Source organism: Gallus gallus, chromosome 4 (genome assembly GCF_016699485.2).
Source record: "Gallus gallus isolate bGalGal1 chromosome 4, bGalGal1.mat.broiler.GRCg7b, whole genome shotgun sequence".
Lineage (NCBI taxonomy): Eukaryota > Metazoa > Chordata > Aves > Galliformes > Phasianidae > Gallus > Gallus gallus.
Genome location: NC_052535.1, coordinates 89,505,175 through 89,518,334, shown reverse-complemented (window position 1 = coordinate 89,518,334; position 13,160 = coordinate 89,505,175). Strand labels below are relative to the sequence as shown.

At 48.5% G+C, this 13,160-nt stretch overlaps 1 protein-coding gene across 11 annotated transcripts in view; it reads right to left on the bottom strand.

The window, feature by feature from the left end:
• EXOC6B (exocyst complex component 6B) overlaps positions 1-13,160 on the bottom strand; it is a 243,507-nt gene that overhangs the window by 197,443 nt on the left and 32,904 nt on the right. For all 11 annotated transcript variants that reach the window (XM_004936290.5, XM_015286064.4, XM_025149797.3 and 8 more), the window contains 4 exons: positions 12,596-12,643; positions 11,163-11,253; positions 11,002-11,047; positions 7,640-7,844 (listed from right to left, as the gene is read on the bottom strand). In XM_004936290.5, the coding sequence (XP_004936347.2) occupies positions 7,640-7,844; positions 11,002-11,047; positions 11,163-11,253; positions 12,596-12,643 (390 nt within the window). The remainder of the gene's footprint in view (positions 1-7,639; positions 7,845-11,001; positions 11,048-11,162; positions 11,254-12,595; positions 12,644-13,160) is intronic.

Sequence of the window (13,160 nt, the reverse complement as noted above, 5' to 3'; positions counted from 1 at the left end):
GAAGTAAAGCAGCGATTTCTCCATATTAAAGCAATTGCCGAACCGAAGAAGATCAAGATCATCCAGTCCAACCATCCACCTACCATCAGTATTTCCCACTAAACCACATTCCTCGGTACAACACCTAAATGTTTCTTGAACATCGCCAGGGACAAATGCAACAGTGTTGGAGCCACTCCTGCTCCATCCAACCCAGGGCAGGCACAGAGTCAGCCCTGGGGTAACTTAGGTGTATTCTCATCCCCACATGAAAGCTGGTCTAAATTTGCTATATATGCGAATTAGAAGAATATGTTGAGAGGCTTAAATGACCTGAGCCTGTCAGCAGAACTTTGTGTTTAAAAAGCAAAAAAAAAGAAATTAGAACTAAAGAAGTCTTGGGTTGCTGATGGATTTCACTCCGTGATTTCTGTGCACACCCGTTTGCAATTTGCACAGGAGCCTCACTCACAGGGTTTGATCCCTGAAAATGGAGCCGTTGTGCCTCTGCTGTACAAACACAGCCCTACAAACATATTTTCGTCTCATTAGCAACCCGAATGCCAGGGGAGGGGCAGGTTGGACACTGGGATTCTCCCAACGTGGGGTGATGCTTTGGCACAGCTGCCCAGGGAGTGGAGGAGTCATCATCCATGGAGGTGTCCAAGAACCATGGAGATGTGGCACTTGGGGACATGGGCAGTGGGCACAGTGGGATGGGTTGGGGATTTTAGATGTATTCTCCAACCTTAATGCGTCTAGGACTGGGATGGTTCTACAGTACCCAGCAGCGTTGGAAATCTGGTCCTGACATGATGTGTTAGCTCAAGCAAAGCACTGTACCACCTTCACAGAGCCCAAAGATACCGAGAAGAAAGCTGAAGAACTTCTCATCCCAGGCAGCAGCATCCTGACAGCTACTGATGAGCTCAAAGCAAACAAGAGATGCTTATGCCTCAGCATGGCACTGCCCTCTCACTTGGTTCCCCTAAGCTTTGTGTACTACACCACGTATTGTGACAGCTAGAAGATAGAGTTATTTCACCATAGGATATCCCAAGTTGGAAGGGACCCATGAGGATCATCTGGTCCAACTTCTGGCTCCACACAAGACCATCCAAAAATCAGACCACATATATGAGAGTGCTGTCCAGATGCTCAGGCAAATATCGAAGCTCAGTGCCACCTCTGGAATCTCAGAGGGCTGCAGGGAGAGGGAAGAGTCATCCAAAATCCACCTAACAGCCTCAGACAACATCATAAGACTCTACCACCATCATTTGCTCTCAAGAAACACCTCTGGATTTCAAGCATTTAATGAGTCTAATAGGCAACCCCACAAAATGCTGGTCCCGTGTATGGCTGCCCTGTAGTTAAACTTATGGTTTGATAATGCAGCCATGACCACAGACCATTTTCAGCACGTACCTCACTTCTCCACGACAGCACAACACCCATTTCCCTGCTGCTTCAGCCCCTTCATCCACTTCGGCTGTTTTATGAACCTCTTCCTCAAAACCTGCAAGCTGAGATCATCAGACTTCCAATCTAAACAGCCCTGGAAAACGTATTTCCTTTCATAATACTTTAATATACCAACTAGACAAGCAATAGTATCAAAGATTAGGAAAGTCTCATTACAGAATTTTGCTAGAAAATAAGTTTCTGCCTTACAAACCTGCCCAGAAGGGGAAAGCACTATCTGCTCATCCAATTGCTCTTGTGTAAATAGACACCCTACACCCAGCCACTGGCCTGACCCTTGCCAAAGGCTCCCCTTCCTGCATTCAAGACTACAAATTCTCCTTGCTTTTATTAAAAGACATGATTTCACTTTTGGAAGAAGAGATGGGGGTGGAAGTTCAGACCTAGGAGTGCTTTGGGAGCCCATAGACACAATGTGAAAATACTGTCCCCAAGGAGCAGATGAATCACAGAATGGCTTGGGTTGGAAGGGACCTCAAGGATCATCAAGCTCAAACCTCCTTGCCACATGCAGGGCCACCAACCTCCACATTTAATACCAGATCAGGCTGCCCAGGGCCCCATCCAACCTGCCCTTCAACACCTCCAGGGATGGATGGGGCATCCACAGCCTCTCCGGGCAGCTGTTCCAGCACCACACCACCCACTCTGTAAAGAGTTTCCTTCTGATATCCAACCTAAATCTTCCCTCCTTCAACTTCAAACCATTTCCCCTTGTCCTGCTGTTATCTACCCTTTCAAAGAGTTGACTCTCTTCCTGTTTGTAGGCTCCCTTTAGGTCCTGGAAGGCTGCAATGAAGTCACCCTGCAGCCTTCTCTTCTCCAGGCTGAAGAAGCCCAGCTCCCTCAGCTGTCTTTGTAGGAGAGGTACTGCAGCCCTCTGAGCATCTTTGTGGCCTCCTATGAACCCTTTTCAACAGCTCCCTGTCTTTCTCCTACTGGGGACCTCAATACAAGACAGACTAGGAGCTGTTGGATAGGGTCCAGAGGAGGGCCGCAAAGATGAATGAATGAATACAGGGATCTTCTGCACACCACAGTGACCTTGGGGGGATCCAGCCCATGTGGCAGCGGGTGCTGAGTTTGGAACCAGGCATACATGGGACATTTGGAGTGCACTGACAAACACTGAAAGGTCGCTCCCTGCACGGCGCATCCACAGGAACACAGTGAGATTGAACTGACTCTAAAATATGCACACAAAGCAAAAAACAATTTCCACACGTGCTGCACAAGATGACACAAAGTTACCAAATTTCAGAGATGGGGATAATTAAGAACACAGCACAAACTGCTTTTTTTGGAGGGGGGGGGAGAGGCAACAAAAGGCCTTTCTGTCCCTTGCAACACAGGGACCCACTCAGCTCATGTGGCTTGGGGTGGTGTGCATGTGTTTGCATTTAAAGTGAAGAACAGGGACAGGATTTCCCAATGAGGCTGTAGCTGCCACATGCCACGTCTCCACTTACCACCATCATCCCACAGAAAGTGACCAAATGCCCTAAGAATCCTGGCTCATGCTAAAGCAACTTGCAGCAGGAGAGCCCCGCGAGCAGAGCTGGCTCAGGGGATGCTGTGCCTCCCATCCCTTGCTTCCATTCCCACCCACCACTTCCTCTCCATCCTCACATGCTCCTGCAGCACATGCCATCAGCCTGAAGCCACGTTGAGTCCCTCTGCTGTCCTTCACATCCACAGACTGAATTGCGCAAAGAAGCTTGCATCCCCAAAGCCATCATCACCCAGGCAACTCAAGGTCAGAATTAAACATGGATCCAGACATACCTAAAACAATGAGGGACACAGCAGGTGCTCAATGTCTTACCATGACCCCGCAGTCAGCACGTGCAGGGAACAACTATCACAGAGTCAATAAGGTTGGAAAGGAGCTCTAAGATCCCAAGCCCAACCCAACCCCACCATGCCCACTGACTGCATCCCTCAGTGCCTGCAGTTCTCAGCTCAGCTCAGACCCCAGGGCAGTGTGTGGAGCTTTGGAAAGCATTTAATCCCACCAACCTGTTGAAGCTTACCCTACACATCACCACCTATTAAACATCAGATTTGATGGTGCATCCTACTGAGGCTATAAAACATTGGCTTGCTTCCATCCATCCTGAAGGCATGTGGGACATTTTGGCTGTCCTGATGAGCTGCATCCAATAATGGCTTTCGGATTGATTGCTCTAGGCCTCCATAGCAGCATCCACTGCTCACCCTCAGTACTTTGCATGTAGCACCATCAGAAGTGCCTTACATATTTCATTGAATCACCACACTTGGAAAAGACCTCCAAGACCATCCAGCCCAACCACCCACCTACCACCAATATATCTCCACTAAACCATGTCCCTTGGTAGCACATCATCAGGCATCAAGCCAGATGATAAATTACGTACTGAACATCAGCAAGTGTTATAAGATGTAATCTGTTCCCAGCCAGGCCAGGGCTTAGATCTCAAAAACCAATGAAACCAAATCACAGGCACAGGTTCATGGGGACAAAGTCCAATACAAGTTCAAATGTGCAGAACTGCCTGAACGCTGTGGAATTAAGCCCAATACTTGGAATGCAGCAGATCCCCCCCGGAACCACAGGTAATTAAACTCAGATTGAAAAAAACATGAGGAAAGGAGTCACTGAGAACCCATGAGCTGCCCACAGAGGATATAAGGTTTCTCACGCGTTGCTCCTGCACATAGCTGACCCCGGCACGTCCTACTTGACTACACCCCATTGGTTTTCCCATCCAAGAGTAGGGTTGGCCAGCAATCCCTGTCCTCGCTTCCGACTCTGAGTGCTCCACGACACATCATTCTGATGATCACCAAATGAAATTTTCAGCTCTTGTCATCGTCGGCTTCAGATTCGTAACGTTACAAAAAAACACCATTTCCTTTCCCCATTGTATCAACCCCGATTCCATTCCCGCTGGTGAAATCAAACAATTTGAAAAGAATTTCAATGATGCTAATTTGAACCGAATGCATTCAGCTGCCAATTGCTGTTCCCCGGCTCTCCAGGCCTCCTGCCAGCTGTGCTCCATCATCAATCATGGCCAGCAGTGCAGGAGCAATGGCAGTAACTCCGGCAGGGGAAGCCTTGCCCTTTGCTTTCAGCAGAACACCACAGAGTGACCCCACGCGATGGGAGACTCACAAAGCTGCGGCTCCTCAGCGCTCCTCATCCTCCAGGCAAAGCACGACACTCTTTGCAGAGATAAGCCCAGCACTTAACTGGAATACCAGCATCATTTCCAGCTCTGCGTTTGCAACTGAAGCACAGAACTGTAGAGGTTGGAAGGGACCTCTGGAGATCCCCCAGTCCAACATCCACCCAAGTTACTTACAGCACAAGAAACAGTTCGGGTAGGTTTGAGTATCTCCAGAGAAGAAGATTCTATCACCCCTCTGGGCAGCTGTACCAGAGCTCTTCCACCCTCCAAGTCAAGAAGCTTTTTCTCACATTCAGATGGATTTTGTGCGTGTTCCAATTGGTGCCCAGTGCCCCTTATCCTGTTGATGGGCACCACCAAAAAGAGCCTGGCACTATCCACTTCACCTCCGCCGTTTATAAGCATAGGTAAGATCTTTTCTTCTCGGGAGGTGATCCAGACTCTCCACCAGCTCTGCTGTCCTCCACTGGGCTCTCCCAGCAGTTCCCAGTCTGCCTGCAACTGGGAAGACCAGCACTTGGCACAGTGCTCCAGATGTGCCCTCCCCAGGGCAGAGCAGAGGGGAGAACCTCCTTCACCCTCCTGGCCACACTCTGTGCAGTGCACCCCAGAATCCCTTTAGCCATCTTGGGCACCAGGGCACAATGCTGGCTCATGGTCACCATGTGGTCAACAAGTGCTGGTCCACCAGGACCCCCAGCTCCTTCTCCACAGAGCTCCTTTCCAGCAGCTCAGCCCCCAACCTATGCTGATGTGTGTGGTTCGCCCTCCCCAAGTGCAGGATGCTACAACGTGTCTCCTGAGAGCTCAGTTTAGAAATCCTTAAGATTCAAAATGGGTGAAAGTTATAGAAGTTGGTTAAAAAAAAATAAAGGACTTCTGCAGGTCTATAGGGTGGAAAGCCACTGAAAGGACAAACACTGCTCAGTCAGGGAAAAGCAGGGACCACAGCCCTGGTCAAGAGCTATCTGGAGCTGAAGAACAAATAATGAACTTAAGGAAAGCTAAAAACATTAGGAGTGGAGATCAGCAATGAGAGACAAAAGGCAAAGTGGAGAGAAATGGCCTAATGCCTAAAAATCAGAGAGGAAAAGGAAGCCAGGGAGCTGCCATGGAAGGAAAGAAAACATACCCTGGGGGCTTCTTATTTCCAGCCTCTTTCTGTTTCTCCTTGAAATAACTGGGAAATTCTCAAAATGGGTCTGCCTATGCCAAAGGATCTGGAACCTCTCTACCCAACCACAGCCATGGTGCCATGAGGTTTGAGCACCAGTCTCATCCAGAACCACAACAGCAAGGCTGGGAACCACGAGAAGAGGACACATCTGCATCCCCTTATGCCTCTATAGTTGGTAAATATCCTTAATGGGATATAAAGAACTATTTATTTACTTAGAGCAGCACATTTGCTGCACTAATTGGGCACCAAAAAGCAAATTAAACTTAGTCCGTCCCATCCAGAGCCACAGAAACCAAAGGATAATTTGTTTCAAAGCCTGGATGTCACAACGAACAAGTTGTTTGGGTGGTTGGTGTTTTTTTGTTTTTGTTTTTGCAAACATCTTTGTTCCAGAAACCACTGTACCAGGTAAACTCAGCACCATGACCCTGGGGGCTCCCACCATGCCACCATGTGTGTTTGGCTCTGGAGCAAGACATCCAGCTCACGGGGGCGGTGGGCAGTTCTGCAGGTTCAGAGAACCTAGTTTCATTTAATGCAATGGCTAACACAAGTGTTGAACTGTAAGGAGTAGAATGGTGTACCCCTTCCAACCCAAGCCCTTCTGTGAGTGTGTGCTCTCCACAGCTCTTCCACATGGTGTTAAGAGTTGGTTTTCCCAACACAGAAAGAGACTGAGAAGACAACAAGGCAACAGCTGGTCAATTTTACAGAAAGAACAGTGTTTATAAGTGAACTGAACGCATCTGTACTTCCAACCATGAATGTAACACCACCATTTTTATGTCTTGGGAGACGTTTTGGCAAGAGTGCTTCCCATAAGCCACCAAGTCCAACCAGGCAGCCACTACCAGAGGAAGCAGGTTACTGCTTGAATCATAGAATGGCCTAGGTTGAAAAGGACCACAATGATCATCTGGTTTCAACCCCCTGCTATGTGCAGGGTTGCCAACCACCAGACCAGACTGCCCAGAGCCACATCCAGCCTGGCCTTGAATGCCTGCAGGGATGGGGCATCCACAACCTCCTTGGGCAACCTGTTCCTTTGCATCACCATCCTCTGGGTGAAAAACTTCCTTCTAATATCTAACCTAAACCTCCCCGTCTCAGTTCAAAACCATTCCCCCTTGTCCTATCAATATCAAGATCGAGAGGTACCACTTTGTGTCATTACCAGTGGATGTGAATTTCAGCAAAGAAACAAAATTTGTTTTAATGGACGTGATGGGCAGAGCTCTCTGGCTTTGATAAGAAAACCTAAATCGAAATGGAAAACCTGAATAGTAAACGAAACAGTGGATAGGCAATTCCACTTAAATACAAGCATGTGCATGCTCAGTTAATCAGGTTCACTTTTGACAGCCATCTACTGCTAGGCAAGTACAAGTCACAAGGAAAGTTTGCCAATATCTGAAAAGCAGCTTAAGACACAAAAAACAAAAATCAAGGTGCAATCATTTCTATTACTCCACACCTGTAAAATCAGCACTGGTGTCTCAGGGTGTTCCAGCTCCCACCAGGCACAGCAATGCAAACATCCCTAAGTGCAAACTGTGAGGCACACACCCTGCCTGCACCTCTGGGGTAGCAGGAGCCTGCAGCAAAGTGCAGATAGAAGATGATGAAAACAAACCACCAGCTTTCAACAGTACAAAAATCACAAGGTACGCTCTAGTAGCAACCACAGAACAGTCATCAATTCACCTTTTAAAACAAAGTTATTGTGAAGCCTTTAATGGCTTAGTGTTGAAAAGACAGAACTCAGCTTAATGTGGCTATGAAGCACCATCCTCCTACCCCAAACAGAACAAGCCCTTACCTGCTTCATCGCTGTCTCCCCAATCTTGTCCGAGTGCTTACGGATGCTCTCCAGGAAATCCTTGAGGTCTGACATGGACACCTCCTTTATCTCCTCACGCAGCTTCGGGATGTTGTCTACCATCACCTTGCAGAAGCGGTAGTGGCTCACCTGGGGCAGGTAGGTGTGCTCCAGATGCTCTAGAGTCTTCAGTGCTGGGTAGTGCCTGGGAACAGCAAGCAAAACAGATGCAGGGAAAGAACAGCTATTTCTATCCCGCTTCCACTTAAAACTGTGTAAATTTTCAGTAGATCTAACAATCTCAGCTCCGTTGAAAGGAATGCACATCTTTGCATTTAGGTAACCTTCTCCTTTTGAAACAGAGAAGCGGAGGCACGCTGCGAGAGTCACAGCTCAGAGCTGTGATGCACAGATGAGGACCAGCTGGGTAATGAGCTACTGCACCAGCTGAGCTCAATAGCAGCTCTCACCCACCTGCACCAGGCCCCCCACTATCCCCACAACCTCCCCAAAAGGAGGGGTCTCCAGAGCACCCCCACACCATGGGGTTGCTGTGTGAGATATGGGGCACACACTGCTGCATTTTGTGACCTCTAGCTGCAAGGTGCCATGAGACAGGAGGGTGGAGATGGGAATACACCGTAATGTAGCTTAGGCTGACAAACTGGTATGCAATGTGTGCTCCTAGCACAGAGACTTGTTATTCTGTTCTAAGTGTCTTGGATGTGAGAGCTCTCAGGTTTCTTTCCTGTGCATAGAAGCAGTCAGACCCCACCTTCCTTCCAGCTGTTCAAGTGCTGCTGAGCACTGTTAAAAAATGCTTTACACCAAAGGTACGTTTTGATTTAGGTAGAGACGAAGACAACCTCAGCATGACCCCATATAAAGGGCCCAAAGGACACTTCTCCTGCAGGGTCCCTCCTTCTCCAGCTCCTGTTGGACTGCTGCTGTCCACGATCTCTACTTTGTTGACATTAACTTATTCCCCCACCATAAGAGATATATCTACCTTAAAACTGTAAGCTGAAGTTGCCATCCTGACTGACAGCCAAATGCCTCAGAAGCATTAGCAGTGCCTACAAAATACATTTAAGACCAACACCAGGTGACAGTCCACTCTCAGGTGAATGAAGGCAACTACTGCTGACTGCCCATGGTTAATCCCAACCACAAGCACTTCCATTTACACCCTGAAGGCCCTAAGAAATGTGTTAACCTGACACTCAAATCCCCACTCAGACTCACTCTTGCCTAAACCTCAGGCAGTTCCAAAGGGAAGTTATTTTAACCCAAAATTGCCCGAAAACCAGAAGTCAAAGGGATTAACCCAGCAACCCGGTCAGCGTTTACGCTCGGGTGTGATATGAAATGCTATTTGCAATAAAATGCAATCCTCTCTGGAGAGAAACTTCAGAGTGCACAGAAAGCCAGAAGTTAAACCAGAGGAATAAACACACACTGGGGGTTTGTTGTATTTTAAGGCATTGTTTGTTGCACCAGAAGCAGCTCAAACACGGCCTGCGGGAACAGCGGGTGTGCATCGATGGGGTCCCCGACTGCCTGCCAAAACCAGAGCCCGGAGCACGTGGGGGCAAAGCAAAGTTCAGCACTGAGACATGCAAAGCACACCCAGATCTCTACAGGCCATCAGTCCCACTGCCTGCAATGAATGGGAACACCCACAGCTCCATCAGTGCTCAGAGCCCCAACCAGCCTGACCGGAGTGCCTCCAGGGATGGGGCACCACCACCTCTCTGGGCAACCCGTGCCCACCCTTATCATAACGAACCTTTTCCTTACATCCAATATAAATCTCCCCCCTTCTAGTTGGAAATCACTCCTATTATGACCATCAGACAGCAAACAGCATATAACACATCTTGTCTACTTTGGAAGAGTTCATTCAGCCTGAATGCCAACCCTACTGCTCCGCAGCCCAAACCTGAGGCTCACACAGTAACCAAACCCCTCACTGGCTATGATGAAATGATATATAAGTGAGACCGGGTGCAGACACAAAAATATTTAATATGTTGTACTGTGTTTGGTGAATGAAGCCATCAATTCCAGACAAAGAAGGAGGGAGAAAAAAGCAAAAAGCCAAGGGTTCAGATATTCCTTAAATGTGGCTTTCAGCTTCTATTTGTTTCAAAACGAACCAGTCCAAAAAGGGGAAGAGAAAAAAAAGATGCAATTCTTAGAACCAGACCCTGGAAACACTACCCAGAACGAGGGAACTGAGCAGCATGTGGATTCCCTTCAAAACTTCACAGTGCTGTGATCTGCTCCAGCTTCCCACCCCACATCTGTCAGCGGATAAACCCCTCGCTGTTCCCATGAACAGAATGAAAACAGTTGGACAAAGTGCAGCCTGCCCTGCACTGAGCCATCCAGAGAATGAGAGCGAGCTTTGTGCTGGCTGGCTCCCCAGCACCTCTCCAGCCAGCCCTGCTTCCAGGAGTGATGCTTATCCATTCTCCCAAGGCTCCTGGGGACCGAGGACCACAGAGATAAGTGCAGGCAGGAGGGGAAGTGTAGCATTCCGCCCATCCAATTAGTTATCGCCTTGTTTGAAACATCTGGCTCCTCCTGCATTGTGTGCATGATGGATGGCAGGCATGGAGCAGGCAGCAGACCCAGCTGCCCTCCCCACGTGCCATTCAGCTGGAGCCCAGCACATTTTCCACTGCCCTCGCCCCAGCAGCTGCTCTGTGCCCAGTTTGCCGCCCCCCAGGGCCTCAAATTCCCGTGCTGCTCAAACAAACCAGCCTCCAGGAGCCCAGCCATGCCTGGGCTGTAATTCCTCAGCATCACGACAGATGTGGGGTGAGAAAAACCCTGGATTTATAGCTCGTGATTTCTGAGCCACAGAGTCCTTTCAGTTCAGCTCACTCTTCTGAGCGATGACTTCTAGCACCAAGTAAGCCAGATGCCTTCTCACCACCTTCTCCTATTGCCCTGCTCAGCGTTTCTCAGCTCTCTGGCTCCTGTTCACATTCACTGGGTTCTCTCAGATTAGATCAGCTCTGTATTCTGGTATCCCCAGCACACCACTTTGTTAAGAACACATGGAGCCATGCACTGACGAGGGATGTCCATCCCAAAGGCAAGCTTCCTTGAGCAAAAAGAAAAGGAACAGCAAACATCCATCTTCATCAGAAAGCCTAAAGACAGAACGAAACAAGGTCTGGTCTGTACTACAGGAGGCTGAGCCACAAAGACACCAGGGGGAATCAGATACGTTAACGTGGCAATGCTGACATGGAATTGCTGAGTATTGAGAAGCTCTTTGTTGAATTCAAGCAGCACCAAATGGGTGCTGTTCAGCCCCTCCAGTACAACTTTTGCTATGCAAAATTTACCTTTTCGATTTCATTTGCTCTCGCAGTTTGCTGTACATCTCCAGAACTGGAAAGAGAAACAAAAAAAAAACCCACAGAAGTATTGAGACAGAAACACAGAGCAAAGAGACGTGCATTCAAATCAACAGCTGAACAAATAAAGAGCAATCTGGGCTCCTCACCGGGAAGACACAGCGTTAGCTTATCAACCGTCGCTGAAATGTTCCTCTGTTGCAACCGGCATTGCTTCAGCTCTTCCATTGCTATTATCAGCTTCAGAAAAGGAAAAAAAAAGTCTCACTGAGAACAGCAAGCAGACAGAGAGAGGATATAAATGAACATCCAAACAGCAGCAGGAGAACAGAGCCTGCCCTGAGGAGCAGGGAGCTCCCGAGCCCTGCGTCCTTCACGCAGCAGCAGCATTCCCTTGGCTCATTTCAAAGCAAGCAAGCAGCAAAACCAAAGCCATCCAACTAGCAGCCTCGCAGCACGTCCTGTGAATTCCCCAAATGATTTCCCCTTCCCGTTTTATTCATCTCATCCTTTTTCAAGCTCCTCTTTTCTAGTTCTTCTAAAAGAACTAGAAGTGTTCAGTAAGTGGCCCTGGGGGATTCTCAACATCCCAACCCAACCATGGTTTGTGAACGCTCTGGCAGAAAAACCTGTGCATGTGGATAAGGGCAAAAACAAGGGTTGGCCATTGTACACCAAAGAGAACTTTCTGGTTTGGCTCTTGCCAAGGGGAAGGCCATAGCTCTGTGCTCCAGTGCACTATGTATGGAATCTCAGAGCAACTGAGGTTAGAGGGGCCCTTTGAGATCATCCAGTTCCAACCCCTGGGCCAGGAAGAGTTTGTGAAAGGCTTGTGAAACCCTGGGCCGGTCTACTTCTGGAGCATAAAGGAGAATCCTCCACTCAAGGTAATGGGCATGTTTATTTGGTTCGGGTGAAGTGCATCACCTCCTCCCCACAGGGCAGTTTTATCTGTCAGCTTCATTAGAGTCATTGGTCTAACACAGAGCAGCACAGTAGGAGAGAATCATAGAATGGCCTGGGTTGAAAAGGACCACAACGATCATCTTGTTCCAACCCCCTGCTATGTGCAGGGTCGCCAACCACCAGCCCAGGCTGCCCAGAGCCACATCCAGCCTGGCCTTGAATGCCTCCAGGGATGGGGCATCCACAACCTCCTTGGGCAACCTGTTCCAGTGCGTCATCACCCTCTGGGTGAAAAACTCCCTCCTAATATCTAACCTAAATCTCCCCTGTCTCAGTTTAAGACCATTCCCCCTTGTCCTATCACCATCCACCCTCATAAACAGCCGTTCTCCCTCCCTTCAAGTACTGGAAGGCCACAATGAGGTCTCCCCGGAGCCTTCTCTTCTCCAAGCTAAACAAGCCCAGTTCCCTCAAACTTTCCTCATAGGAGAGGTGCTCCAGCCCTCTGATCATCTTTGTGGCCCTCCTCTGGACCCGTTCCAAGAGTTCCACATCCTTCTTGTGCTGGGGCACCCACGCCATGCTTAGCAATTACCAATGCTCAGTCATTTGCCACCACCAAGCACCGCCACGTTACGGAAAAGCTAAAAAGACACCGAGTGAGTGCACCACACACCTCTTTTCCTTCACTCTGCAGCTTTCGGTTGGTGTCCGTCACTTGGTTCTGTGGGAAGAGTGAGGAAGAGAGAAAGAGCACAAGCACATGTAAATCAGGGCAAAGCTTTTCATGAAAAGCAATTGCTCACACACATCAGCATGCTGCCTTTCACACGACATTCTCTTGCATGGCATGAAACAGGCTCAGGTGCCTCACAGTGCAACATTAACGTGCCATAAAACTACTTTTTTCTCCCATAGAATCCTCTTTTTTATAGCTATTAACGTTGTAAACAGCCACTTCCAGGCTTGTCCTTGCAGGATCTTTCAGAGCTTTCTTGTTGTGCGCAGGCCTACTGTACCTGCTGTTGGGCTTCCACTGGCATCACACAATTTTATGAACCAGTTCATGTGTGTTTGGAGGAGTTCCGTTCATTCTATACACAAAAACCAGAAACAGAGCTCAGACAACAATGTGAATCACAATAGAGCACTTGCTTTTTATATATATTTCTATTCAAGAGCATAACATCCCACAAGTCAAATGAAGAGCTTTGCTTCCAGTAAGAGTACATAGAATCACA